Genomic DNA, 26070 nt, shown 5'->3' with positions numbered 1-26070 from the left:
TAAGTGTGTTTGTATGTGTATGTATGGTCAGGGCTGATGCTGGTGGGTGGATGACTGAGTGGGTGGAGGAGAGAGTCAATGGTTGCCCTCTGATCTGATCCTAGTCTCCTGCTGTAATTGGACCAAGTCTCAGCTTGCGTATAAGAGAAGCACACGGTCACTGCCCTCCTGCCCACATCAAGCAGCTTTCTTCCACCAACCTCAAATATTAAAGGGATAGTTCGGTATTTTTGACATGAGTCTGTATGGCATCATCATAACCAGTGTCGTGCATCCACACTGACTTACCCCCCACAGCGTCCTGTGAGCCGAGTTCTTGTCCAGTTTAGGTCAAAGCGAAAGTAGTCCGGCATGTTTGCTGGGGTCAGGAAAATAACTCCTTTTTCTTCCCAAAGCAGTACGTGTTCAAAAGAGTGATTTATTTACATCACAAAAAACTAACCCTGCAAAAGTCACGCCTCGTAAATCACTTGGGTCCTACTTTCTCTCGTTCCATATCAATGCGCGCAGCGCTGCAACCTGACAGCTAGCCTACGTGTTTGGGTCGCTTTGTTTACTTCTCGCTTGTTGACGCGTGCGCAGCTCGCTGTCAGAATGACGCGCACTGATACGAAATGAGAGAAAGTAGGACCCAAGTGATTTACGAGGCGTGACTTTTGCAGGGTTAGTTTTTTGTGATGTAAATAAATCACTCTTTTGAACACGTACTGCTTTGGGAAGAAAAAGGAGTTATTTTCCTGACCCCAGCAAACATGCCGGACTACTTTCGCTTTGACCTAAACTGGACAAGAACTCGGCTCACAGGACGCTGTGGGGGGTAAGTCAGTGTGGATGCACGACACTGGTTATGATGATGCCATACAGACTCATGTCAAAAATACCGAACTATCCCTTTAACACATTTTTTTTCTGCTTCTGTTAAAGTGTTACAAAGTTTTACATTTTTTAGATAGTCTATTTGTACTTTTTTAATCCTAGGAGTTTGTTTTCTGTGTTTCATTATTGACACATTTTTTAATTTCCTCACAGATAAGTGTTTTTAAAAAGTTTTTCTGCTGTATAGTAAAAAGGTGAACTTACACTTAGGAATGAAGATAGTGACCGTCCTTCCTGGAACAGGCAATAACATTTCACAACAAGGGTATATTATTTAACAGTGCTAAATGTCTCAACTAATTATTAATTCACACCAGTTAAGACACCATGTATCATAAAAAAAGAATAAAACCTAACAGATCAATTTATCATTATTTACAACATTCTTAAGAATTTAAATTTACCAAGGTCGAAACTAGTGTCAATGCCAATAATTAGCTGAGACATTAATTTAACAAATGTGTATTTGTGACTTATTATATAAAGTCTATAAAGCATATAAAGTATATAAAGCAGTCACCCCCTGCTGGCCTTAGTCACAGCAAATAACTGCCCTTTTCTGCCTCCTAAGCCAGTTCTTTGGTGGCTTTCTGACACTCTGCTCCAGTGCATCCAGTAGAACGGAAGGGAGTGGCCTGGAGTGGAATATAACCTGGTGATCGCACTGGAGTTGACTTTGCTGGGTCTCTGTACTGTTTTCCCTGAAGATGTCCAGCTTAGATTGTGATCTACAGCTTCCTGCCTCACTTGTCCCCTGCATGCTTGAAGGGGTTTGAAGAAGTTGGTCCACTTCTTCCTCACCTCCTCTCACAGTTCCTCTCTGTTCTCTGGCCTGGTTGCTGGAGTTGGTTGGTGTACTGCAGTTGTTTTCTGTAGGTCTGTGGCACACTCAGGACAATAAGTGTCATCGAGGGCCATCCTGAGGCCTCAGCACTGTGGTTAGCAACCTGGCTTTGGACTCCTCTTGTCTGATCTGCCATTGCCACTTCTTCTTTCCCTGGTGAATCCTAAATGTAAACCAGGTTAGATAATTTGCTTGTTAGATATCATCAGGAATCTGAAGTAGGAAGTATTGGTGTGCTTTTTGCTTTTTTTAGTGGTATTAAAAAGAAAAGTCTTAAATTTAATCATACCTGCTGATACACCGCATCTGATCCCCCTGGGCCGAATTGTAGAAAATCAAAGATCTCACAAATGAGTAGGCTTTTTATCTCTGGCCTTTCCTCTCATCTTGGTGCCTGGGATCTGGCGCTTTCCTCAGATTGCATTAGTAGCCTAGTTTGGGGATAAAGGAAAGAAAAAAATGCAAGAAAACACAGTAAACAATTTATAGCTGAATTCACATGATTACTTTAAAATACATTTACTGCTACCATTATTATTGTTACTAATACCTTTACATAAAATGTGAATGTTTTTGTTTTCAAATTAGGCATTAATGCCATTTAGATGCTTTGTGCAATGCTGGTGCCTCACTGTAAGGTTATTCCAAAATCTACGCACCATATAACTGTTATGGAGTGTGGTGCCTGCTGCATAAAGCATAGACCCCAACCCTATGACCTTCCATTCCAGGCTTAGGTAATTCACATTAAATAAACTCTAAGCAGTGTAACCCCTTGGGAATGGCGACCTGTAAAAGCTGTGAGGTTATATATTGTGAGAGAGTGTATTAAAAGTAAACATAACATAACATCTTTGTTTCTCTGGCACACAGGCTATTTCCAGGCTCTGTGACGACAAGTATAAAGACTTGAAAAAAGCAACAAAGAAGCGTTCGGTGAGTGCGGACAATCTGACAGTGGTGCGGTGGTCTCCCGCCATCATTTCCTAACAGCAGAGGCAACTGATGAACTGCACAGCAACAGACAGAGACTGTCCACGAAAGCCTCTTCTTCCTGGGAGGACAAACGTCTGCTTAGAGCTCCACCCCAACCATGGGGAGGGGGGGAGCTTTTCACTTTCCACATGTGTCTTTGTTGTTCTGACGGCTACTGTAAATACAAGACACCAGGACAGGAGATCTGTTGGACCTGCGGCTGAGAGAGAGAGAGAGAGAGAAAGGGGGGCGGAGAGAACACTGCTGTTTCATTTCAGCATCAGATGGACTCCTAATGCATCGTCTCACGTGAGGAAAAGCATTCCAGCACCTCTCAGCGTGTCTTACGTGATTGGCATTCTGGATTAGAACGCATTCGGAAACGCATCGTTTTGTATGATTTACACATTCCTTCCTTTTGTTTAAGAGTCTGCTCATTTCCTTACAGTCCTCTCTGAAGCACAATAACATCTGACCTGACAGCAGCTGGAACGACCCAAAACCATTGCTCTCCAGCTGTTCACCTGTACAGTCTCTCCAAAGGCAGTTATTTTGTTTTTAAGCCAAATGGCTGAGATGTGATCAAAGTGTAAACTTACCACTATAGCTACCTGTAAGCTCATGTTTCCGTTTCTAATCTTGGTTTATTTCATGCTACACTCTTAAAAATTCAGGTGCTACAAAGGGTTACTTACGAAAAAATGTCAACTAATTAATAATTGACACTAATTAAGACAATAGTCATTTCATTATTATTTACAACATTCTTAAGCATTACAAATTAGGAACATTTAGTGTTAATTGATAATTAGCTGAGGCATTACTTTGCTGAAACATTTTACAATGTTTATTACGGTTATAAGTACGGTTAACGTGACCCTTACTATAAAATGTTCATAAGGTTTTAACATTGAATTTCATATAAGAACTGTCTTTTTGTGGCTTCATTAATACAGTTTTTGTAAATTAGATGTGACTGCATATTCACACCGGAAAGTACAAAACAAAGTCTAAACTAGATTCATGTTTTTTTTTTTTTAACACTGTATACAGTAAATTTGGTCTACTTAGTTTTGATCCCGCTGTTTCAACTTTTTTGATCCAATCAGATTTTATTTTCTTTAGGTCTACAGAGGGCTAAAGGAAAATCTAGTAAATAAATTAATGACTCTTTATGGAATATAGTATAGCTTTGCCCCAAAGTCCCTTTAAAGCACCTTTATTTTGAAGAGTGCGTTTGTCCGTTCTAAGCCAACAGGCATCCGTTAAATAGATGGTTTATTGTAGACTATACATTTAAAACTATAAAAGGTTCTTTGAGTGATACTATAGTGGATTCCATAAAGAATGCTTCCTATACCCTTATACATTAGTGAAAATAACTTTTACATCCATTTTTTAAAACCTATAAATTGTTCACAAAGACACTATCTGGACAAAAAAAAGGGACATCTGCTAATTCTGTTTCTTTTAAAAACAAGAGGATTAAAAAGGCTAGTGGCATCTCGCAAATAACCCTTTGTAGTACCTTTATTTTTAAGGGTGCAGTTGCTCTTTTAATTATCCTAGTAGCATCCATTTAATACACTTTATGATTAGGTTATGATGTTGGTCATAGAGAGGAAATTTTGACAGTGTAAACATGATATTTATGCTCTGTTTCCTGGTAATGTAATGCGCTATGAGAGAAAATGAAGAATATGAAATTTTATAAAACATATATTATTAAAATTACCCACAGAGGCATTTAAATGCCCCACACTTGTGATGAAGCTTCCTGTCCTGTTTGAAACCTTGTAAAGCCACAGACCCCAACACAATAGAGCAAGTGCATTCTACAGCCAGCCATTCTCAAGTCAGGAGTTGCAGATAGATTAATAAATAAATAGTGGGTTACTTACTTTGAAGCCGAAACAGACAGTCCATCCTGGATGGTCATTATGTAGTAAAGCCTTTAAAATAAAGAAAGAAAGAAAGATGGGGAGGAGACACTGATATGAGACTCTCTTTTAAAAAATATTTTATGTAGGTTTTTCTCCTATTTAAAAATTGGGGCAGAGAAATATTCCTTTGCCCTCGTTCCAAATTTGGCCTCTCCTACTGAGCAATACACGGACAGCTGTGTGTCCACTGCATTACAGCAGTCTTACTTACACTACCATTGAAATGTTTGGAACAATTACTCAAAAGGCATTAAGCAACCTTAAGAATAATCCTGACAAGATTATATACATTTTTTTTCCTTTTTTGTTTCCAAAGTTTGTGATTAATGAAGCAATAGAAATGCTCCAAAATGACAAATTATACATCATGTATCTTTGCTGTCAACAAAAATATCCACATCTCAGCTTTACAGGAACAAGAAAACACCTTCTAATTATACTTCTGTGTCGAGTTAACACACAGTCTACAGTCTATACTATTACATTTTGAAGCATTTCTATTGTTCCATTTTGACACAATAAAAAGAACTCAGATTCAACTTTTGCAAAAAATAAAATATTTTTATGCAACAGTATATATAAAAAACAATTTATGTAAAATGCATTTGTTTATTTTAATCTTTAGAATTTGTTTACTTACTTTAACTTGGAAATATAACAGCTGGGGGTTACTTGGCAAACAGTTTGATGGTAGTGTAAAATGCACTTGTGAGTAGCTGCTGGCAAAATATTTAAAGTTAACTCAATTTTAAAATGATAAATGTAGATCTATTTTTCTATTAATACCAAAATATGTGTAACATTAGCCTGCTCATGCTCCACCCACAAGTGCTGGAATAAACTGTAGTGTGGATCTTTGAGAACAGCAGCAACTAAACAATTTAGATAGCATAATTTTAAATACAGGCTGGTTGTTAATCAGAAGTTATATCTGTATTAGGATCTTACCTCTTACACACACATAAAATAATAAAATAAATATGCACTGGCATGCCACGTCAGTGGAACCTCTTGCATTAAATGTTTATATGATTACTTGTCAATTGGACAATTCTATCCAGACACCGCTAGTCACAATCATTACCACCCACTGTACTGTCTACTGTGGGTGGTAATGTTTTCTATGGTGTATTCCCAGTACAGATGTGACACTGGATTTAGAAATGATAAATACCTTCAAAAATGGAATGTCCCATCAATCATGCACTCACTATCAGGCCATAATTTGTGTGTTCAGTGTTCAAAATTACTCAAAGGATAACATCTTTCCAAACTCTCCCCTGAGGTAACATCTGGCTTGTTTAGCTTTAATAACATTGTACATTGGCGTTGTTGGACTAAAAACCCTCTCTATCTCCATTTTTGCCATCATGTACAAAATAAATAGCAACTGGCAGTTATTTATTTTGTATGAGAATTCCATGATAAATAGAACAATAGAAGCAATTATTTTTAAACTGGGTTTCTTTTTAAGAAAGTTTCTTTCAAAAGTTGCCATTTTGGAGTAACAATAGTAATATTAAAATATTCCTTAAATATTTTTCTTGCCCAATCTAGGATCACTTAAAAATGTTTATTTGACATGTTACTGATACTAATGTCAGTACAGTTTGGTGTTGGGGCTTAAACTGACCTGTTAATCTTCTGTAGAAGCGCAGCATTGGAAACTGGACCTGTAAAGAGGAATTAAGAGGTTACTGCAATGTTCACTGCCATTTATTCCACCTGGTGCCTGGTTAATGCTCATTTAAGTTGCTAGAACAAGGCCTTAGATTACAGTTTTACCCATCACACTCTAAACAAATCTAACAAAAAAAACTCAACTTAATTAACAGCTTAAGCAGCATAGTGCTGTATGTTTAAGCTCTAAATACATCCATTATTGTAACATTCGTCCAAATAGCTGATCTTCCATTTGGATAGTGTAAAAGTGTCATTTTGAAAGTATTTATTTAATAATGCTCTTTATCTGCAAATGAGAGACTGGTCATTTTTATTCTCCTTCTTTTTCATCAGTGGGAAGCTAAAACTTCAAGCTCAGAAAGCATTAAAAATAAAGACTTAACTTTTTGAAAGTGAATTTTGTACAGTGTATATACTGTGTTCAGAATGATCATAGTTTAAATATGTTGAAATATTTATGAGTGATCAGTATTCACGTTCAATCATCTCTGAATCTCTTAATTGGGGCTAAGGGGGTAGGTGGTAGAAGAATCTGGAGGTGAAGATAAAAGATGGAGTTAGAATATCAGATACAGTTGCGATAATTAGAGATACTGAGGAAGAGAGATAAGGTTTTAATAAGACGAGTTTTGCAGTGTCTAAAAAGTGTTATTTTTTTTTAAGAGCTGTCATTCATTCAGGAAGTGTCTGCCATTGCTTTTGGCCAATTACTACTGTCATTATTTTTATTTTTCCACTGTGTTTAACTCCCGAAGTCAGGCCAATCTATGCTTTCAGCATGCTCGCCATGAGCCATGTTGCTGAAAGCAAACCCTCACAGCAGTGGGTTCACATTAATGGAGCCTGTTCTTTCAATTTAGGGACAGAAGCACTGCTTTGTCTTTTTTTTTTTTTAAGTTACATCATCGATAACTAAACAAACAAAAAGAAAAAAGCAATTCTAGATACTTTTCTTTGTCAATGAGGACAAAATTGTTTGGTATTATGTTTCTCTTATTGTAATTATTGATTCAAAATTGTACTTTTTCTTCTGTGTAATTCACTTCCACCATAAATACCACCCTCAAAGTCATGTATTTTTTTACATGTATTTGTATGTACTGGACTGTAGTTTGGCCTTTTGTGTGGTGCATGCCGTCTGGAGCCTGCACTAGCAATCAGTAAATATAAATACATTGAATACACTGATTGATTTGAACCTTGTTGAAAATGCTGCATAGTGAAATGCCATATAGACTTGATTATGGACGAAGTCTAGTCTGCTAACTCAGTTTCGACAAAAGCAGAGGTTTGTGTGAAAAAAGAGACTGGGTTTTAGTGGAATCTTAGGCTGTGTTCAGACTGCCAGACAAAACCCAATCTAGTTATGTTGTATCCAGATTAATTTTTTATAGTCTGGACAGCCAGAAACAACATGACTTTTTTTGTAAATGTGATCCAAGCCTCATTTGAAAAGTAAGTACAACTAGAATTTCAACATGGCTTTCTGTTGTGTTACAATTCAACAAACAATCTGACAAAATTACCTCCTTAAATCCAGAGTGACGGAAGTGTGGTGGTGCAAGAAGAGCAGCAAAAGTTCAATTAGATACATTTGTGATTTCTGGACACCTAAATCCGATTTCCATACAGTCTGAACATAGCCTTAGTGGATTTTTTTTTGGATGGTGGCGCTGTGCTTTTAAGGCTCTTTGCACTTTGTTTTGGATTGGCTGAGAACAGATAGGTGGAGAAAGTCGAGTGGAGAAGTATTCAAAGATTGTATTATTCTATTTATTGTACGCAAGCGCGCAAGTGTGTAAGGTGTTTGGAGGCTGGAGTGACTTCAGGAGGCAGTGAGCTGGTGAGGGTTGTGTTAGCCTTGCACTGAACTCTACCTCTGCATAGAGTTTTCTTTTATTTTCTTAAATGTAACCCCTCTATCTCTTACTCTTCCTGTCGTTTTCTTCTCTTTCCGTCTCTATCAACCCTCTCTACTGGCGATTTATTTATCTAAGATTTTCTGTTTCAACTTCTGAATTTCTAGATTTGAATCTGTGTCTTTCTACTCTTGGTGGTTTCCTGTGCTAACTAAAGACAATTGGATAAACTGCTGTAGTTGTGATACATTATTATTATTTTTTTTATTTCTCTGTTTAATGTTTAGTCTTGCATCTTAAAACAACTCTGTTACTGTTGTCAATCTTGTTTTTATTTTATTTCTTTTTCTAAACTTTTACTGTTCTGAAGGTTAGCCCTCAGTATGTGCCCGCTGTGTGCCAAGCGTTGAGCCTTGTGTTTCCGCTCGGATCTCTTAGTTCACTGTATTTTCTGTCTGTTTAGCAAAGTGAACCCAGCTCCTGCGGCGGACTCGCCGTGCCTGGAGGCTCGAAAGGCCGCATGCAGTTTCTTACTCTCTGAACCTATGATTTTAACCAGTGCTCCCAGTTCAAAAAGCAATGTTTAGAAACTGGCACAAGAAATAAACTTTGAAAAGTTGCAATAAAAGTGTCCTGCTTGCTTGAGTCTGTTTTCATGGTGAGTGGTTTGTTAATTTTTTTGGTTAGCTGGATGTTCACTGATTTATACTTCGCCAAATTAGCCATAACATTAAGACCACCAGGACAGTATGAAGAAGGTCCTGCTTTGTGGCGTCACTACATATCTGAGCATTCAGGGCATGGGCCTACTCTACAAGACCACTGGAGGTGCTCAGTGGTATTTGGCACCAAGACTAATATTAGCAGCTGATCCTTTAACAAGTCCAGTAAGTTGTGAGGTAGAGGCTCCATGAGCATCAGTGAGCTTTATAGTTGCCCATGACCCTGTTGCTGGTTTATTAGTCGCATGACAACTACATACCGGAAACACCCTACAAGACTGCCTGCTGTTTGGAGTCCAGTCGTCTAGCCATTACAATCTGGCCCCAATCAAACTTACATAACTTTCAAGAACTGACTGTTCACTTGCTGCCTAGTATATCCACCGCTGACAGATTCCAAAGATATGTGGTGCTAAGGTTAAGGCTGATTGGTGTATGTTTATATATATATATATAAAAAAAAAACAATCAACTAACTGTAGCAAACGGGTTACAATCCTTTAAGCTAGCTCACTGCACACCACATTACTGGGACACCAGAAGGACCTTTTACAGTCAGTAACTACAGAGTTCTTGTTACAGTGCTAAAAACAAAACTATGCTATGTGGCTTCTGTGAGCCACCTTGGTGCCATAAACCACATAGTGCTTTTCATTAAAGATAAATGTGCATGTTTCAATGTACAGTATAATATTAAAGTGGTAAACAATCTTGTTAAACAATCAACAATGCATAGTTACTATTTACATCAAATGGCAAATTAATATAATTAATAAATGCATTGTTGTACCTTTCAGAGATGGTTTATGTTAAACTGTAGATGTTTATATTGACTCTATGAATTTATTTTATTATTAGTAATGTTAGTATATTGGTGCCTTTATTTTCTGTATTTGTACTTAAAAGCATGATAAGCATGCATGATTTTTGGCATCACTCAAAGAACTCATTGAACCATCTTTGACCTGATCACTTCATGTGTCAGGATTGGATCTGGATAAGGCAAAGTTTCTTAAAATAAAAACAGTGCTCTGAAACAATTTTTAACTGCACACTATAACAGTGAAAACACATCCATCTCTCAACAGGCAAAACCCACTGCCAGTACAACCAAAACCAGTGAAGGCTGCTCAAAATTTTAGCTCTAGCTTAGAGGGGAAAAATAGCAGGGGGTCAGAACAGTCAGATAAGCGGTGCTTCTTCTTCAATGTTTGTCTTTCTGAACGCATGAGGTCGCCTAAAAGCAGTGTGAAAGACTGATGGAGAGCATGCCAAGACACACAAAAGCTGCCATTAAAAATCAGGGATATTCCACCAAATATTGAATTTTGAAAGTTTAAACTTTAAACTTGTTTAAAGTTGCATTATTTGAGGTCTGAAAGCACTGCTTTTACTTTGACCATTTCTCATGTTATACAAAGATATTCTCTAAATGAAAATACTTTTAACTGGGTGACATGACAGTAGTTCATAGAATAAAACACATTTTACTCGAAATAATTTACCTATAAACAGTAAAATCAGATCTAAAACTGATCTCAATTCTTTCCGAAACTGGCACTGCTACCTGATTGAAACAACTGTGTAAAGATGAATTAATTAAGATGAATAAAAAATGTCTATTTTATAAATAGTTGTATGTTTGACATTGTTTACACACATACAGACAAGCTTAACTTAAACCATTATTTTAAATGTCAAAATGGTTAAATTGTTATGTCTAGACTAAAGAAACGACCTTTAGAAGCCCTTTAAAAATATCCTAACACACTCCTGAAGTACACAGCGTTGTCCGAATTCAGGACTAAGGCCTAGAGTGGAGCCTTAACACTTCTAAATGTGTCCCTGATGAAGCATGCCAGGTCAGTGGGTCCAGCATTAACACTCGCTGACCAACCTTGAATGTGCCGTCAGCAAGAGGCCGGCGCTGACCAGCTGGCCCACTAATCGAGTTAGAGACAGAGATGAAGTGATGGAACAGAAGAAAAGTGATGTTTAGGTTTTTTTTGTTTTGTTTTTTTTCCCCCCATCCTCCATTTATCGAACAAGCAGACTGACATAAAATAATATTTATGGTCTAAATTTCATACTTGTAATCTATGTCTTATTTGGTCCTCATTGGGTCACATGATTGGCCACATGACTTTCATAGCATTGCAGCATGCTGTGACCTACAGTGTCAACTTAGCCAGCACAACAAATAGATCACCACTTGAATCGCTTTATATACAATATATGGACAAATATATTGGGACACCTGCTCACTCATTGATTCTTCTGTAAACAAGAGAATAAAAATATAGTTTTTAATTGCATAACTTAATTTAATTCAATTTTAATGCATTCAGCAACAAGACCATTGATGAAGTCAGGATGTTGGCTTAAATGATCATGATTCCACCTTACCCCCTAACTCCCTAACATTCAAGTTCTAATGATGCACAACTCAATTATGGTAGCTAGCTTTAGTCATGATTAGGGGTGGGCGATATGGCCCTAAAATAATATCACGATATTTCATGGTAATATTGCGATAGCGATACTCTTGACGATATGACGAAATACTGAATTTAAAAAATGATTTCAAGAATACACTACTGCACCAAAATAAATATATAAATATGTTCTTATTGCATATGATATGGCACACCCCTAACTGAGATATAAAAAAAAATGTATCAGATTGGTAACGGAAGTCAATGATCCAGAATGTCATGGCACTAATAATGAATTTTTCTTTTGCTAAAAACAGCAAAAAAGAAGCACCCATATGTGATAATTAGGGGCGGGTGATATGGAACGATATTTCAGGGTATAATATCGTTCACAATATAATTTTTTTTGGCGATATTATCGTGTACGATATGATATGGCACACCCCTAGTCATGATGCCAATAAGTTCATATCTATCTGCTCCATAGAGTCCTATTTCAGTGACTATACACTTCTAAAACAAGACAAGCTCTTTATGTGCATTTGCACACCAGTGTCAGCAACTGGTGCAACTTAAGACAGCTGAAAGCAATGATGTTTAAATATGAACAATTTTTTTTATGGGGTGTCTCATTTATTTTTTACATGACAGCATAATCAATCTTACTTAATATTTGATGTTTTAATGGACAGGTCTACACACTGTGTGCTCTGTGGTTTGAATAGTTGAGTGAAATCACTGGCAGGCTTCATGTGGATCAATATGCTTTCCAAGCCTGTGATTGAAGATCTAAAGAAGCCTATTAAGCCTTGGGATGTAAAGTACAGACCAGGATTTAATGCTTGCACTACTCCTTGAACTTCTTTTCTAAATGATCTTCAGTTTGCTGCAAGCTCCACACCCCCACATACATAGAAACATAAATACAACCTAATTCAGTATGAATATATTTTATCCAGCTTCCTTGTAGCCCTGCAGTGATTTGTTTAATGCCACAACACATGTTCAGTGTGATATATACTCAGGAAACAGGTAAGTGTAATGTTAATAACCTGATCCTCCTGACAGCTCTCTTTCATTTGGCAAACCATTACCACTAATGAATGAGTAAACACTTTCTCTTTCTTTAATAATGCAAAGCTGAATATCAATAGCTGGCTGCTAGCCCCATGAGAGTGTGCCCAATTTGTGTGCCGTTTCACTACATAGGTTATTAAATGTTGGTTGTGTAGTACCCCATGTAATGTAAGTGTTACACTGAAGCTCTGAGAATCCAAGAATCAAACATAAAACATGAATATCTAGAGAGAGAACAGAAAACAAAACTCAAAAGAAGAAACCCTGTACTTTTTTTTCCCTTGTGGAAGCTATGGAACAATGAAAACCCAAAACTCAAAAGGAGAACCTCCCTAGAAGAGCATAAAGAAAAACCATATAAATTAATTCGAACTTAAAAGAAGAATATTTTCAAAAGCATGCAGTAGAATCCCAGACAGGAATCATAGGAAACCTAAAAGACTTCAAAGTAGAACCTTTCAAAGACCTTAAGGTACAACAATTAATACGATTTAAGACTCAAAAGAAGAACATAACTAATAAGGAGGCTACCTAAACTAAGACTATGTGCCTAACCTCTCTTGGGGGCCAAATGCATGATTTTTCAAAGTAGGAAGACCCCAAGGATCAAAAAGGCAGTATGTAGAATAACTACTGAGAAGCTCCTTAAAAGCAAGATGAACACTAAAACTAATCCTAAGCTTAGTTCCTCATGAGATCTGGTGCATCATTTATAAGACTCAAATTACAGCTTCTCTAAACGCATGCTAAATGATGTAATGATGTAAATGACCCTAAAAAAAAAAAAAAACAGAAAGTGGACAATTTCAAAAAGCTTAGGATAAAAAAAAAACTGAGAAGAACCAAGATTTAAAACCAGACTCTTTTTAAACAGCATGCACTGGAACATCTAAGAGATCCCAAGACTCAAAAGGAGATTTTTTTTAAACAACACATAAGAATAACATCAAGAAAAACAAGATTCAAAATGAGATTTTTAGGAGCATGTGCTAGAACAACTAAGAGAAACCAAGATTCAAAAGCAAACTCTTTTTAACAGAATTCAGTTTCATTTCATTGAATTCAGTGACAAGAGTGACCATCAGTGGGATCAGGATGTTGAATAATCACCACCCCACCTCATAACAACGTCCCAACTTACCCTAAATGTATTGGATGGAGCACCATCATTCCAAATAACAATTTCACTGCTCCACAGATCAATGCTGGGAGGTTTTACACCCTTCTAGTTCACATATGACATGAGACCATGTTGCATAGTGCCAACAGGTGCATGTTTGTCTGCTCCAGAAAGTCCTATTCTACTGACAGAACTTTTAAACAAGGACTAGACAAGCTGTGTGTGCATTTGCACATCTGCGTCAGCCATGCTGCAGAAAGTACATCTTAAGATGACCACTGATGCCAGATGTGTTGAATTTATTTCTGACCAAACTGCTGAATACAGTACAGAATAATCACTTCTGCAGATCAGACCACACCACTAGGCAGTGCCAGTTTCTTTTTCTATCTGTATGAAGGGATGAAGAGGCCAGCAGCTCAGCTGAAAGCTCTCCTGGGTTTTCAGAAATATCTGCACTGAATCCCTCTAATGCTGGCTCAGTACCCTCCTCGCATCGCCACTCAATTATGCCACCAAGCACAAACGCTATTTCTATGCATCTCCTGGTGCACATGCAGATAAGGCACCATTCACAAGAGAACATATCTAGCCGAACTCCACCTGCCTGTCCAGATGTCCCTCTCCCTGAGGTCATTTAGAAAGGGTTAAAGGCTTCCAGAGATTTCCACTGCGCTCTTCTCTGAGCCACCGGCATCCAGTCGTGCCAAATGTCATAAGGACTGAATTAAAGAGGGACCACTTATATTTTATTAATATGCCACTGCTAGACATTGCATCACCCTATTGAAGTGCTAAATTGAGTGACCATATCAAGCTTTTAAACTTTAAATGGCATTGAAATTGCACTGTCCATCAAAGCTAAACATTACATTGCTGTTAAGCTGTGAAACTATTAAACTTAGGAATTACTTTAAATCATTTTATGTATATTGACATGCTAAATGTTATGGAACAGGAACTAGTGTTTACTATGATTCATGAAAGCTAAAGAACACTACACTGATCTGTAGGTGGTAATGTCTTCTATATATATATATATTTTTCAGTGTACATGTGACACTGAATCAAGGAATGTTATTATATATTATAAAACTATATTTTGATAAGACCCCAGAAATCATGTACTCCACGGTTCACTATTACAGCACTCTTCACAGAAGATGAGAAGCTAATGCGTGAGATTTGAGGGCTAATCCTGATGCGGGGTACTGTCCTGTAAGGACAAACAGAGCCCAAGTATCTCAGCAATGCCTGAGCACCGACGTGCCTTTGGTGGGTAAGAATAGCCTGTCACAATGGAGCTCGTGTCTCTCGTCTTCTGTTGTCTGAGAACAGTTGTCGTCCTGGAAAGAGCAGGAGTGAGAGAGCGAGAGAGAGGTAAGACAGGAAGCAGCGACAGGAGCTGTGTGCAGGACACCAGACTAGGCCCGTCCAGCTAGCGTTCCCTGCTGGGATTCTGGATAAGTTTAATGGGATCAGCTTCGGGTCCACAGTAGGAACTAAATGTGATTCTGACTAACTTTACGGTGGGCTCTTTTTGGGGAGCCTTAATCTGAAGCTATGAGGAGGCCGGGGGCCTCAGAGGTCATCTTCATCGCACTCAACTACAACATCACTATTGTGGGTAGGTAATATTACTTGTTTGTAACAAATTTCTATTTCATGATGTGTGTTGATTTTTTCTTTTTTTTTGTTGAAAATGTAGATATTATTCAGAACAAAATGGCAAAAATATTTTGAAATATTTTGAAGTAAAAAACAAAGATGCCACAAACAGCAGACATTGGCAAAAACTTGATGTTACGGGTACAGGGGTAATGAATCAATATATCTTAATAATATCTAATAATAATAAAATAATAATAATAATAATAATAATAATAATAATAATAATACAAACTTAATAAACAAAATAATAGTTGCCTTTTAAAAGAAAGGTGTGATTTAACAAAAGGGTTAAATCAGGGTTTAAAGACAGATAAACTGTTGTCTGACACCAATATATGTGTAAACAAAATTATAATCAATACTGATTATTACTGGTTTTGAAAATCTATACATTAGCGCAAAACATCACAGTACCTTATTAATATTGTATTACACCCCTGACAATTGCAATATTTATGCAATGCTATAGGAGATCTTAAGCTGGTTCTCTAATAAACTGCACTTTATCCTGGTTGAATTGAATAATAATTTGAGTTTGGTACATTGAACAGACAAACCACAAACCTCAACAATGCAACAGCCACTTATGATATTAAAATATAATGGTGTTGATACACAAGGCACTTGCTAATATACTAGACCATTTGACATGGCTTTGCCTGTGCCACTGTCAACTAAAAAATGAGATGAAAAGAGTGCACACCAGATACAGCCGAGGAAGCAAATTAATATTTTTGTTAGAAAAAATTGCTGACTGACCGGTGGTACCATCTCTTCTCTTCAATGTCTGTGACTTTGTCGGGGTCCATTTATTTTTAAAAGCTAAATCCAGTTTTGGTAAATTTGCGAAACTGCACCTGAGCATTTTTCATCCCAAACAAAGCCAGTACTTCCCATCATTTAGATTATGATCTTTACATCCATCTCAATTACAAAAGAAGCACCCATTTGCAATGTAAATTACTTTAGGAGATCACGAGTGGCTCTTTTATGGCATTGTACAAATAATGTAGTCAATGCAATTGTAGTCACCTTTTGTTGTAGTGTTAACACATTCTGTGTAAAGCTTGTTTTTTTGTAAAAGTAATTAATAACTTATAAATATGTTTGTCTTTTAGGAAAGGTATGGCTGGTCCTGATGGTCTTCTTGCGTATATTGATCTTGTTCTTTGCTGGATATCCCCTCTACCAGGATGAGCAGGACAGATTTGTGTGCAACACCATCCAACCTGGCTGTACCAACGTGTGTTATGATATATTTGCTCCACTGTCTCTGTTCCGCTTCTGGCTGGTCCAACTTACATTTATTAGCCTACCTTACATCATGTTTATAGTCTATGTGATGCACAAAGTAACGGCGAACCTACCAGTTCATTCTGAAGCTTCTGAGAAGATGATGCATGGGTCTGTCTACAAGATCTACAAGGAACCTTTGTGTGAGTCATCTCTGTCAAAGTCCACTGTTAAGTGTGAGGTTGGAAGGTTGTGTCGTTTCACAGGAGCCTACATCTTCCAACTTTTGCTCCGGATCCTTCTGGAAGTTGGTTTCGGGGCTGCAAATTACTACCTGTTTGGCTTCCAAATCCCCAAACGTTTCCTGTGCCAACAGAGTCCTTGCACCATCATGGTGGACTGCTACATATCTAGACCCACTGAGAAAACAATCATGCTGAACTTTATGTTGGGGGCATCTGCCTTGTCTCTCCTTCTCAACTTTATTGACCTGATCTGTGCCATAAAGAGGTCAGTGAAGCAGAAGAATAGGAACAAGAATAGGATAATGGTGGAGAAGATGTATGAGGAAGAGAGGTACTTTGTATCTGGAAATGGAGGTACAAGCTGTGTCAGCCCTGGGCCTCAAGACCTGCTGAGTAGTGCAAGCTTTCGGAAGAGAATTAGCAAGAGTGCAGAAGATGGGACTTCTTTACAATTAGATGTTGAACCCCACACACCTTTACCTCGAGAAGGAACCCCTCTTGGTATCAGCCTTGGCAAACCTGGCTCTTTAAATGGGGACAGTGGTTACACAGTTCCGCATGATGGAGTGCTTGAAAGGGAAGGCAGTGAGGTGGCACTGTGTCCAGCTGAACATTTGGGTACTCCAAGGTCCATTAGGGTCAGCAAGCGCAATCGCCTCAAACCACCCCCGCCACCTCGACGGGACAGACCCGCAAGCACAGCGACACTGGACATCACAGATGCTACCGCAGTCTCTACAAGGAGAGTAGGACAATACACACTTGTGGAGTTGAACACAGGAAGTGACCAGCCACCCAGTAGTGGAGAAGGACAGGATAAGAAATCTGAATGGGTTTGAAAGTCCACAGAAAACAGAGGATTTTCCTCTCTTTTAGGGCAAGAGTGGCCTGTGCCTCCTAAAGGTGGTACAATACAGTACAAAAACTCACACAAAAACCCAGAATGTGAATTTTTTATTTTTTTTGTTGTGCAGTTGTTTTTTTTCCAATGGTTCATGCTTGTAATACAGAATGGACCAATAGAAATGTTAGAAATAATTTGCAATAATATATATTTGCATTGACTTCCTACTGACAGTAAAGAATGTTTTTTTTGTCTTTTTCCAGTAAACTTGCCATTTTGATTGTGTTTTTTGTTTCATAAATACAATATGCTGTAATATACAGATGACTTATTACAGTTATTATAGAGATTATTAAAGTTATTTCTATGTCAGAATGCTAATACATTAGTTTGAATTTTAGTAAGCTCTTTACAAAATGACAAAATGATCGGTACAATGAAATACTAACACCTTTGAGCAAAGAAAGGCACCTACAGTGAATCTACCAAGACATGTGGCTGTAGCTCTGTGGTATTTTATCTGGGTCTGCAGTTGAATGTTAAGTCTCCTGTCATTATAATACGTTTTACGTCTGCTGGTAGACATACACATTCTGTGTTTTAACTTATCTACTTTACCTACATCAAGTAGATGTGTTAATTTAATTTTTTTGTTGTCTAAAACAAATAAAGAAAAACAAAACAAACACAATCTTTATCTTCATTATTTAAACAGCACATATTTTGTATTAAATGTATATTTAATGATCAAATGGACAAGTATAAATTACTCAGAATTACTTAAAAGAAAGTCTCTTTAAAGCTTCCATTTTGTAGACTTTGCAGATTTACTATGGTCACAATAAGCTGTCCTAAACACGTTCCAAATGAGTGAGGGCCAACAAACGGACATGTATACAAGCAGAACTAGCCAAAAGAGGCTGCTTTACTGTACATGGGTCCTAACGTCAGTGCAGCATACCACCCACCCCAGCCTTGACCTTCCTCTACCACCTGTTGCTTCTGTTTGTGCTAGTGCCCTCAGGCTTTGTCTAACTAAACGCAGACGGCCCTCGACCTCTCTGGACCTGTTGAGTGCTGCAGGAATGAGAGGTTGTTCTAAAATCAGGTTTGTTGTATGCAGAATGGTCTTTAAGGTTGTCAGGTCAAAACCTTCACCCGTGCTCTTGCTTGTGGGGTCACCGGCAGACCTCCAGTGCAGCTGAGCTGAGAGACTTCCCATTTTCCCTCCAACAATTATAAGAAATTGACACTACACAAACAACCTAAATATACAGTAATTTTAAATGTTACTTCTTTGCATGGGCAACGCTATGCCCCTATCTCAATCACGCCTGTTAGGAGCATCGACTAAATGCGCTGTGGTTCGTAATGCTAAGGGGAAATGTAGATGAGCTATTCAACAAAAATTCATACTCCTTGTCATGGATCACTACACCATTTCTCTTTGAAATGCTCCCTGTACAGAACACCAGTACAGTCTTAACAACAGATGATGTAAATACTGTATGTCTCAACACTACACCTAGTTTCCAATAAACCTGATACATGTTATGGCAGGAGGTTTAAAGTCTGTCACAGTCCTTTCATTAAGTAAAAACTTGATTATTTGACTCATGTAAACCCTGAGTTTTCGCATTATCTAATCACTTGAATGCATGTAAATGCATTTATTGAATTACTGACAAAATGTCATTTCTTGCAGCTATTGGATTATTTAGTGCATGTAATCACACAAAAAATGTAACGTGCGATAATGCTGTTGGATATTCTGACATTCATGTGAAACAACAAATTAAGATGTATTTAAGCTCCTTTAAATGTTTTTTCAGCACTGTTTTTCCAAGGCTTACTTTGTATTACTTTGATGTGACAGTTGACTGTGAACCTTGCTCTTCCCCGCTCTGCCTCGCTCTACCTCCAGCCTAGTCATGTAACATAAGCACAGTCCGCAGCATTGTATTGCAGCAATTCTGATGAGTTTTTTTTTGTGAAAACCTATATCGTGATAACAATGAAAAAATATTTATCTTACAGCCCTATAGAGTACAAAAAAGTTCAGTGAAGGCTTTTGATGTAGCATGGTGTGGAACATAAATCAAACAGGGAAAGAAAGTAAGAAGGGTCTAATTAGCATAATCAAAAGTGAATTATGCTGAAGGGACCCTGTCAGCTTTTCTTCATGATTAGCCACGTTAGCATTTTTGAGGTGAGGTAGTCCATCAAGAGACCAATTTTTTTTTTAGACTGTTAAAGCAGTCAGCTCTAGGCCTGCGGTTGATTGCAAAGCAGTTAGAGTCAAAGTCGGGATACATATTTATGGAGGCGGTCGCTATATATTCAAGGACCCAGAGGGCTTTGAGGATGGAACTTTAGAACATATACAAACACTTAAAATAGCGCACCATGATCCAGTGAAACACGAGAGTGTGATGACGCCTGCCTCGCGCCAACCTCTGCTAGAGAGAATTTCATCTGCACAGCCAGACGAGCTGCAGACTCCAGCCTAAGGCCTGTGCTTCAACCCCTCCTGTACGTCCAGTAACGGTCGTGTGTCACATGAAGACCCAAGCGGCCTCTCTGAGACCGCTTTAACACTCCCATATGTGTCAGCGCTGACAGTTCTGTCATTACAGGGTTTTTTGTCACCAGCTCATGTCCTTGGATCCATGTCAAAACGTTTGTTGGTGAGCTTTGATCCAAAAAAGACTGATTGTGCTTCATTGATGTAAAAGAGCCTCCTCAACTGGCTCATCACTCTGCTCTTTTTCGAACTGCTTGACCAGATTACATTCTATCTGTAGATGTGGAACAGTATAACTCCCAAACTTACTCTTATGGCTTTGTTTCAGCTCAGCCATTAACAGTGCAGAGAGGGGCTTTGATATCAGATCCAGGAAGCTCACAGACAATGGTCGACTAACAATAGAACTGTAACAACAACTAAAGAAAGATTTACTTTACTTATTGTAATTTTTTTCTCCATTGTATTTGCTTGATCCAACGTACAGCATATGTTTAATGGAGGACAAATAAGCATGAATGTTTAAGACATTTAAATTTTACTGAAGTGTAAATTAATTTTAACATGACAATTTTGTTCAGTGTTTCCTCTATGATTTTTTTTTTCAGCCGCAAGCAAAGGCAGGTCCAACCCCCTAATGATCATCACCAACTTCCACCCTGGCAGGTGAACATCTATAGCATAGCACTGTGTACATAAGCTAAATTAAAGCCTAGGCTGCGGTTAGGGTAGGACGGGTCCTGGGTAGGTCTGTTAAATACAAACCTCGATTCTCAGTAGTTTGTTAGTCTCAAAAATGTATTTTATAAATCATCAATCAAATCACATCAAATTATAAAAAAAATGGTTTAGGGCTGTAAGAGATACACAGTATTTACAGTATCTTTTACTGGCCGATGTCCATGATAGGACACTACTGTCAGTTCAGCAGAGTAGAAACAGCAAAGCACGTTGTCTAGCACTAGTTGAAGTCTAAGCTTATGAATGCAAGCAGCTATAAAATGCAGGTAAGGAAAGACATTTCTACATCACTGAAATATCACAACTCTAAATTAATTAAAATGTTACAGTAAATATGCAAGATACTCGTTGCTATGAAGGTCTTAATGGGGAACTGTATAATCTGTTCTACACATTAACAGTTATAATGTGAACAAAAGTCATTATGAATGGTTCGCAATTTACAAAAGTAGCAAGCTACCTTACACAAGTAAAGAAAACATTTAATCATATTTTATCCTTAGATCACCCTTTTAAACTTTAGATATGCACAACACTAACATTCTGCACCACATACATTGTTATTATTATTATTATTACTATTATTATTATTTATTTATTTATTTTTTAACTAGGAAAAGACAGACATCACAAAAACAACATCTGGTTGTCGCTCTTATCTAGAATAAAACAATAGTGCATAAAGTGGTGTTAGTACCAACTACACTGCACCAACTACCAATCACTGTTGGCCAAATTAGTAAGTATGATCAACCTGTTGTTCTGAATGGATTTGTGCAGCTGGCTGGCTTGTTAAAACACACTGCCCTCTAGTGAAATTATAGGAACATTAATTTAGAGCACAACATTTCCTGTCAACCAGCAGCTCACAAAACAAGTTTCTAACCTACATTTTAATTAATAATTCATAATAATAGTTTTTTTGTTTTTTTTTAAGTCCTGATAGTTAATTCCTAGAACAGGGCTGGGGACCATAGAGCCAGGCATGTTTTAAGCCAGAAGACCACAAAACTGTACAGGAATCTGGGCCTCTAGTACTGTAGAAAACAAAACAAACAAAAAAAAAAAAAACATTGATAAAGAAACAACTGGTGCAACCTAAAGTAGCAAAATGCATTCATTAAAAGGGGTGTCCACAAAAATCTGGACATGTTGTGTATCTAAAAGAAACCACTGTGATGCATGTCCTTGTCTGTCTCCTCAAACATGTCTTGTGGGTGAAAAATAAATGGAGCTTTTTAGATTTTTCAGAGTTGGCGTTTTGTGTCTTGATGACAAAAGATGATTGTCTGAAGAGATTTTTCCACTGAAACTGCTATTCTACTGTTACCCAGCACTGAGCCTACACAAAATAAAATTTGTCTCACTATTGTTCTTCTTCGTTTGTTTCCAGAACTTCAAAAATGTTTTTGAATAGGTGGCTGCATATTTGTTTATGCCATTTTTAAACAACATACTGAAATTAGCTGGACACACGTGGAACTTAAGTGTGGGATATTTAATGTGGGTTTGGCTGAGGTATTCTGAATATTGCAAAATATATAATACACTAAGCTCTTTAATGCGAACAGTCCGCTATGCAGCAGTATGAGCACACACATTTGTGTTTTATAGCAATGTGCAATGAATAAAGCGAGCCTAGACTGGATTCTAACTCCCTAACACCATCCACAGTGCAAGACAGTATGAACGGCATCCAAGCAGAAATACAGTCTATACAAGTGAAACTGCTGCAGGACCTGACTGAATTTAAGGTTTCACGTAAGAAAGTTGCTCATCTCCTTAACAAGAAACTAAACAACACATCTGAGAAACTTTACACAACCATTGCTCAAGTAGAAGAAGTGAAAGGCTGCATTTTTAAACTGGAGGAGATGGAACATGGACATGAGGGAAGCACTCCTTGAGGCCCTAGATAAACAAGATTCTCTACAAGCCAGGGTGACAAAGAAAGCATATCAAGACGAAAAAAGCCTGGATTTATGGTGTACTGGAAGGGGGCAGATAAACTCTAACTATTGTAGCTTAGATTATTAGCACAGAGCTGGAAATCACAGAGAAGCTGAACATTCAGCGAGCTCAGAGTACTTGTACCAAAACCAGGTGGAGGAGCACAGCGCCAATATTTTTTAATTCGTTTTTTAGACTACAGAGTCAAGGAGTGCGTGTTGCATGGAGAAAGGGAGAAATCTAAGAAAAGCAAGAACTTGGATACATAAAAAAGGCACCAAGAGCAGACATATAAATTATCCAGACAAACTGCTCTATCAAAAAAATTAAGGAGAAGTGTTTAAGATCCACACTTAAGTGAAAGTACTAAAGTATTTAACATTTTCTGTACTTAAGTATTGCAAGTAGATTTTTTTCTAAAAATGGAATACTGAATTACTGAATATAAAAAAATCAGTAATGTGTTGCATAGTTGAAACGGAAAGAGTGAATGTCAGAACAGGAGCAGCAAGGTCTTCTTATAAGATCAGCTTGATTCACTCAATAATAACAGCTTCATTAAACCCAAAGACAGTGCAGAGCATCTACCGTTCTGGCAGTGACTTTGTTTTCCTAAAGCAACTAAACTTCTGTCCTGAAGATTAAAAAACAAAAAACACAAAAATCTTAAGTAAATTCGAACATCTTCAGGAATCCTTTAAAGAGTATTATAAACATTATATAAATCAACTCAATGAAGCAAAAACTAGCAGTATAAAATCTTATATTGAATCATCAGGTCTTCAAACCACAGCCCCACATCAACATGAATAATTAGATGCAGAAATCACAGAGAAAAAATTACAATAAGCTATCTTAAGTCTAAAATAAGGCACACTTTTACCGTCCTAACCAAACCAACACACACACGGACTAGCCCTAAATCAAGCTGCATGTTGCATGGTTACAGGCTTGCATAGTTATCACTAAAATAGAGTTAATGTGTTTGTGTAGCTCAACAGAAAACTCATCAAATAACACAAAAATCTATTTCATTACAGTCATTACTTGGAAACAGTATTTTGGAGACTGTACTATTAGTGATAACCTAAATGGATGGACTAATGTAGCCCTAACAGTATGATTGAGAGAGGTCAAGAAATCACAGATAACCTAACATGATATACATTTTAAGGTGGGCAGAGTACAATCAACATTTTAAACCAGCTCAAGTAGATACAGTGGGCAAAAAAGGGAATAACAGCCTACTGTACAACAGTTAAAGAAAGGGAATTTGAATCGTACACGTTTCTGGCTAAACAGCATGAATTAGACAAGCAAAACTTGGACAAGATGCTTAGATTATAATACTTAATTAAAAGAGATCTGCATACCAAAAGGTAACTTAATCTAAACTTTTATAAATGTCTACAAACTGAAGAACACCAGGAAATTTGTGTTAAATATACACAGGGGCATTAAAATACCTCAGAGATACTCATACTCATTCTCATAACTGAGAGATACTCATACACAAAATTAAAGGTTTCCTTGCTTTTTAACACTGCAACATTTTATAAAATATTAGGATAATTTATCTTAACCTTTTTCTTTAACATCTTCTTGTACACATGTATCTACCTGTACTCTAAACTCAAAAATGCTACAGTAACAATGGTGGTGAAAATTACCTCAGAATGCACAGCACAGCCTGTCCTGAGGTAATTGAACTTCAGAAGACCATTTCGGGTTCGAATTCTGGCAGCCAAAAACGGAACGCTGACACTCCAGTCTGGTCTGATGAGCCTTGATGTTTGCTAAGGAAAATCACATAGATGGTAAAAATCAGAATTTGGCACCAATAAAATATATAATAATGTAAATTAATGTTACTGTTACCTGTGAAGTATGACATGGCAAACTATAGTAGTTAAGATAACATAATTCTTTATTAATCCCACAGTGAGAAACATTGCGACGCAAAGAACAGGACAAAGTGTCTGGAAAAAAGGAAGAGACATTGCTGCTCTTTTAGTGATAATTCTTCAGCATTAGATTCATTTGGTGATCCAGTTCAGGTTTCTAATTGAATCTGGTGTACCTATCAGATTGCAATAAATCAATGCTGCCCTCTAGTGCCTAACATGGCACTCATCATAACATGAAACAACGTGTATATGTTAAATAAAAATAAAAATGTTAATAAAATATTTTTCACATTGTATTTTTATTCTATAAATACTTTATATAGTTTTGTGTTTCACAAATCATTCCTAAATGGTTAAACTAAAATAAACATTACATGGTGCCTTAATAGGTGGAATGCTGCCATGCTTTACTTCAGTGTGCAGATTTTTATTTTTCCAATGCAGTGGGCAGGGTTGACCTGCTGTTTGGCTGATAAACGTATATTCTGAAGGACAGCAGGTCTCAGTTATGTAAAAGGATATGCAATAAAGACGAAAACACATGTCCACTGAAATGTAGTCAAGGTCTAAAAGAGTTAAGACAATTTCAGTTCTTTGTTAATTGTCAGACTATTATTAAAACAGTAAGCTAGCTTGCATAGCTACCAAATAAAAAAATGAGAAATACAATACGCGATTAAAAACAAATAAAGCAAAACTAAAGTTGGTGTTTTTAGTATGTGTGGCATTTTAAGACTTTTAGGATGTGAATTTAGGATATTATATTTAACTAAAATTAGTAACATTATATTTTAACTAAAGAATACGTAGAACATATTTTTTTAAGCTTTGACCAGTTGATTTAATCCCTTTCCTATAATTTTCTTCTGTCAATAATGCATTTTTTTGTTCCCACGGCTAGTTAACTAACCTAGCTAGTCAGTTAAGGTTAGCTTAGTTGTTTAGGAACTGGGTGGCGCTGTAGGTACTAATATTATGAAAATATACCGATACAAAAGTTATTTAACCTCTCAAACGAGTGTTAAAAAGAACAAGTTCAGTGACTTTGAGCGTAAATGAAACACAGAGACACTTATAAGCTCTAAATAATCATTAATTAGTAACTAGCCTAGCCTAGCTAACTGCCCCGCTGTGTCCGCGGGTGGGCTAAATTACCGTTGATTATGGCTGAACATTTAGTTAGCATCCATGCTAACATCAGCTTTTACACTTCTAACCGACATAACGTGGGAAAACTCTTATATAGGGCAAGTCTCTACAATATCCACACCCCATACGGCAGCTAATTATGACCACTAATTTAACTTTTTAATGTAAAAATGCGGTTTACCTGCCGCTGTGTGGAGAAGCGCTTGAATTTTGCGGGGTGGGCGTGGCTTGGTCTCGACGAGGGTTCAGAGCACCTGTCAGTCAGAGCCGTG

At 37.3% G+C, this 26070-nt stretch overlaps 2 protein-coding genes and 1 long non-coding RNA gene across 6 annotated transcripts in view; 2 read left to right on the top strand and 1 right to left on the bottom strand.

Annotated features, from left to right (window-relative positions):
• ccny (cyclin Y) overlaps positions 1 to 8808 on the top strand; it is a 94035-nt gene extending 85227 nt beyond the window's left edge. For both annotated transcript variants that reach the window (XM_007238621.4, XM_007238622.4), the window contains one exon: positions 2594 to 8808. In XM_007238621.4, the coding sequence (XP_007238683.1) occupies positions 2594 to 2710 (117 nt within the window). In that variant the 3' untranslated portion in view covers positions 2711 to 8808. The remainder of the gene's footprint in view (positions 1 to 2593) is intronic.
• On the bottom strand, positions 846 to 26070 carry LOC111193312 (uncharacterized). 3 transcript variants are annotated; one of them, XR_007439444.1, is made up of 7 exons: positions 25980 to 26070; positions 24621 to 24721; positions 24413 to 24538; positions 6272 to 6311; positions 4597 to 4647; positions 2010 to 2151; positions 846 to 1883 (listed from the first exon to the last, which is right to left on the bottom strand). It is a non-coding gene; the product is annotated as an uncharacterized LOC111193312 (long non-coding RNA). The 3 variants fall into 3 exon arrangements; XR_007439443.1 differs by lacking the exon at positions 4597 to 4647 and having other exon boundaries at positions 850 to 1883; XR_002650419.2 differs by lacking the exons at positions 4597 to 4647; positions 24621 to 24721 and having other exon boundaries at positions 873 to 1883; positions 25980 to 26034.
• On the top strand, positions 14865 to 18207 carry LOC103033035 (gap junction delta-4 protein). The gene is made up of 2 exons (XM_007238623.4): positions 14865 to 15161; positions 16324 to 18207. The coding sequence occupies exons 1-2, from the start codon at positions 15098 to 15100 to the stop codon at positions 17520 to 17522; spliced, it is 1263 nt and encodes a 420-aa protein (XP_007238685.3). The 5' UTR covers positions 14865 to 15097; the 3' UTR covers positions 17523 to 18207.

The sequence above is a fragment of the Astyanax mexicanus genome, chromosome 6 (assembly GCF_023375975.1).
Source record: "Astyanax mexicanus isolate ESR-SI-001 chromosome 6, AstMex3_surface, whole genome shotgun sequence".
Lineage (NCBI taxonomy): Eukaryota > Metazoa > Chordata > Actinopteri > Characiformes > Acestrorhamphidae > Astyanax > Astyanax mexicanus.
The sequence above is the reverse complement of the archived record's forward strand: the minus strand, read 5'-3'. Positions and strand labels throughout refer to the sequence as shown.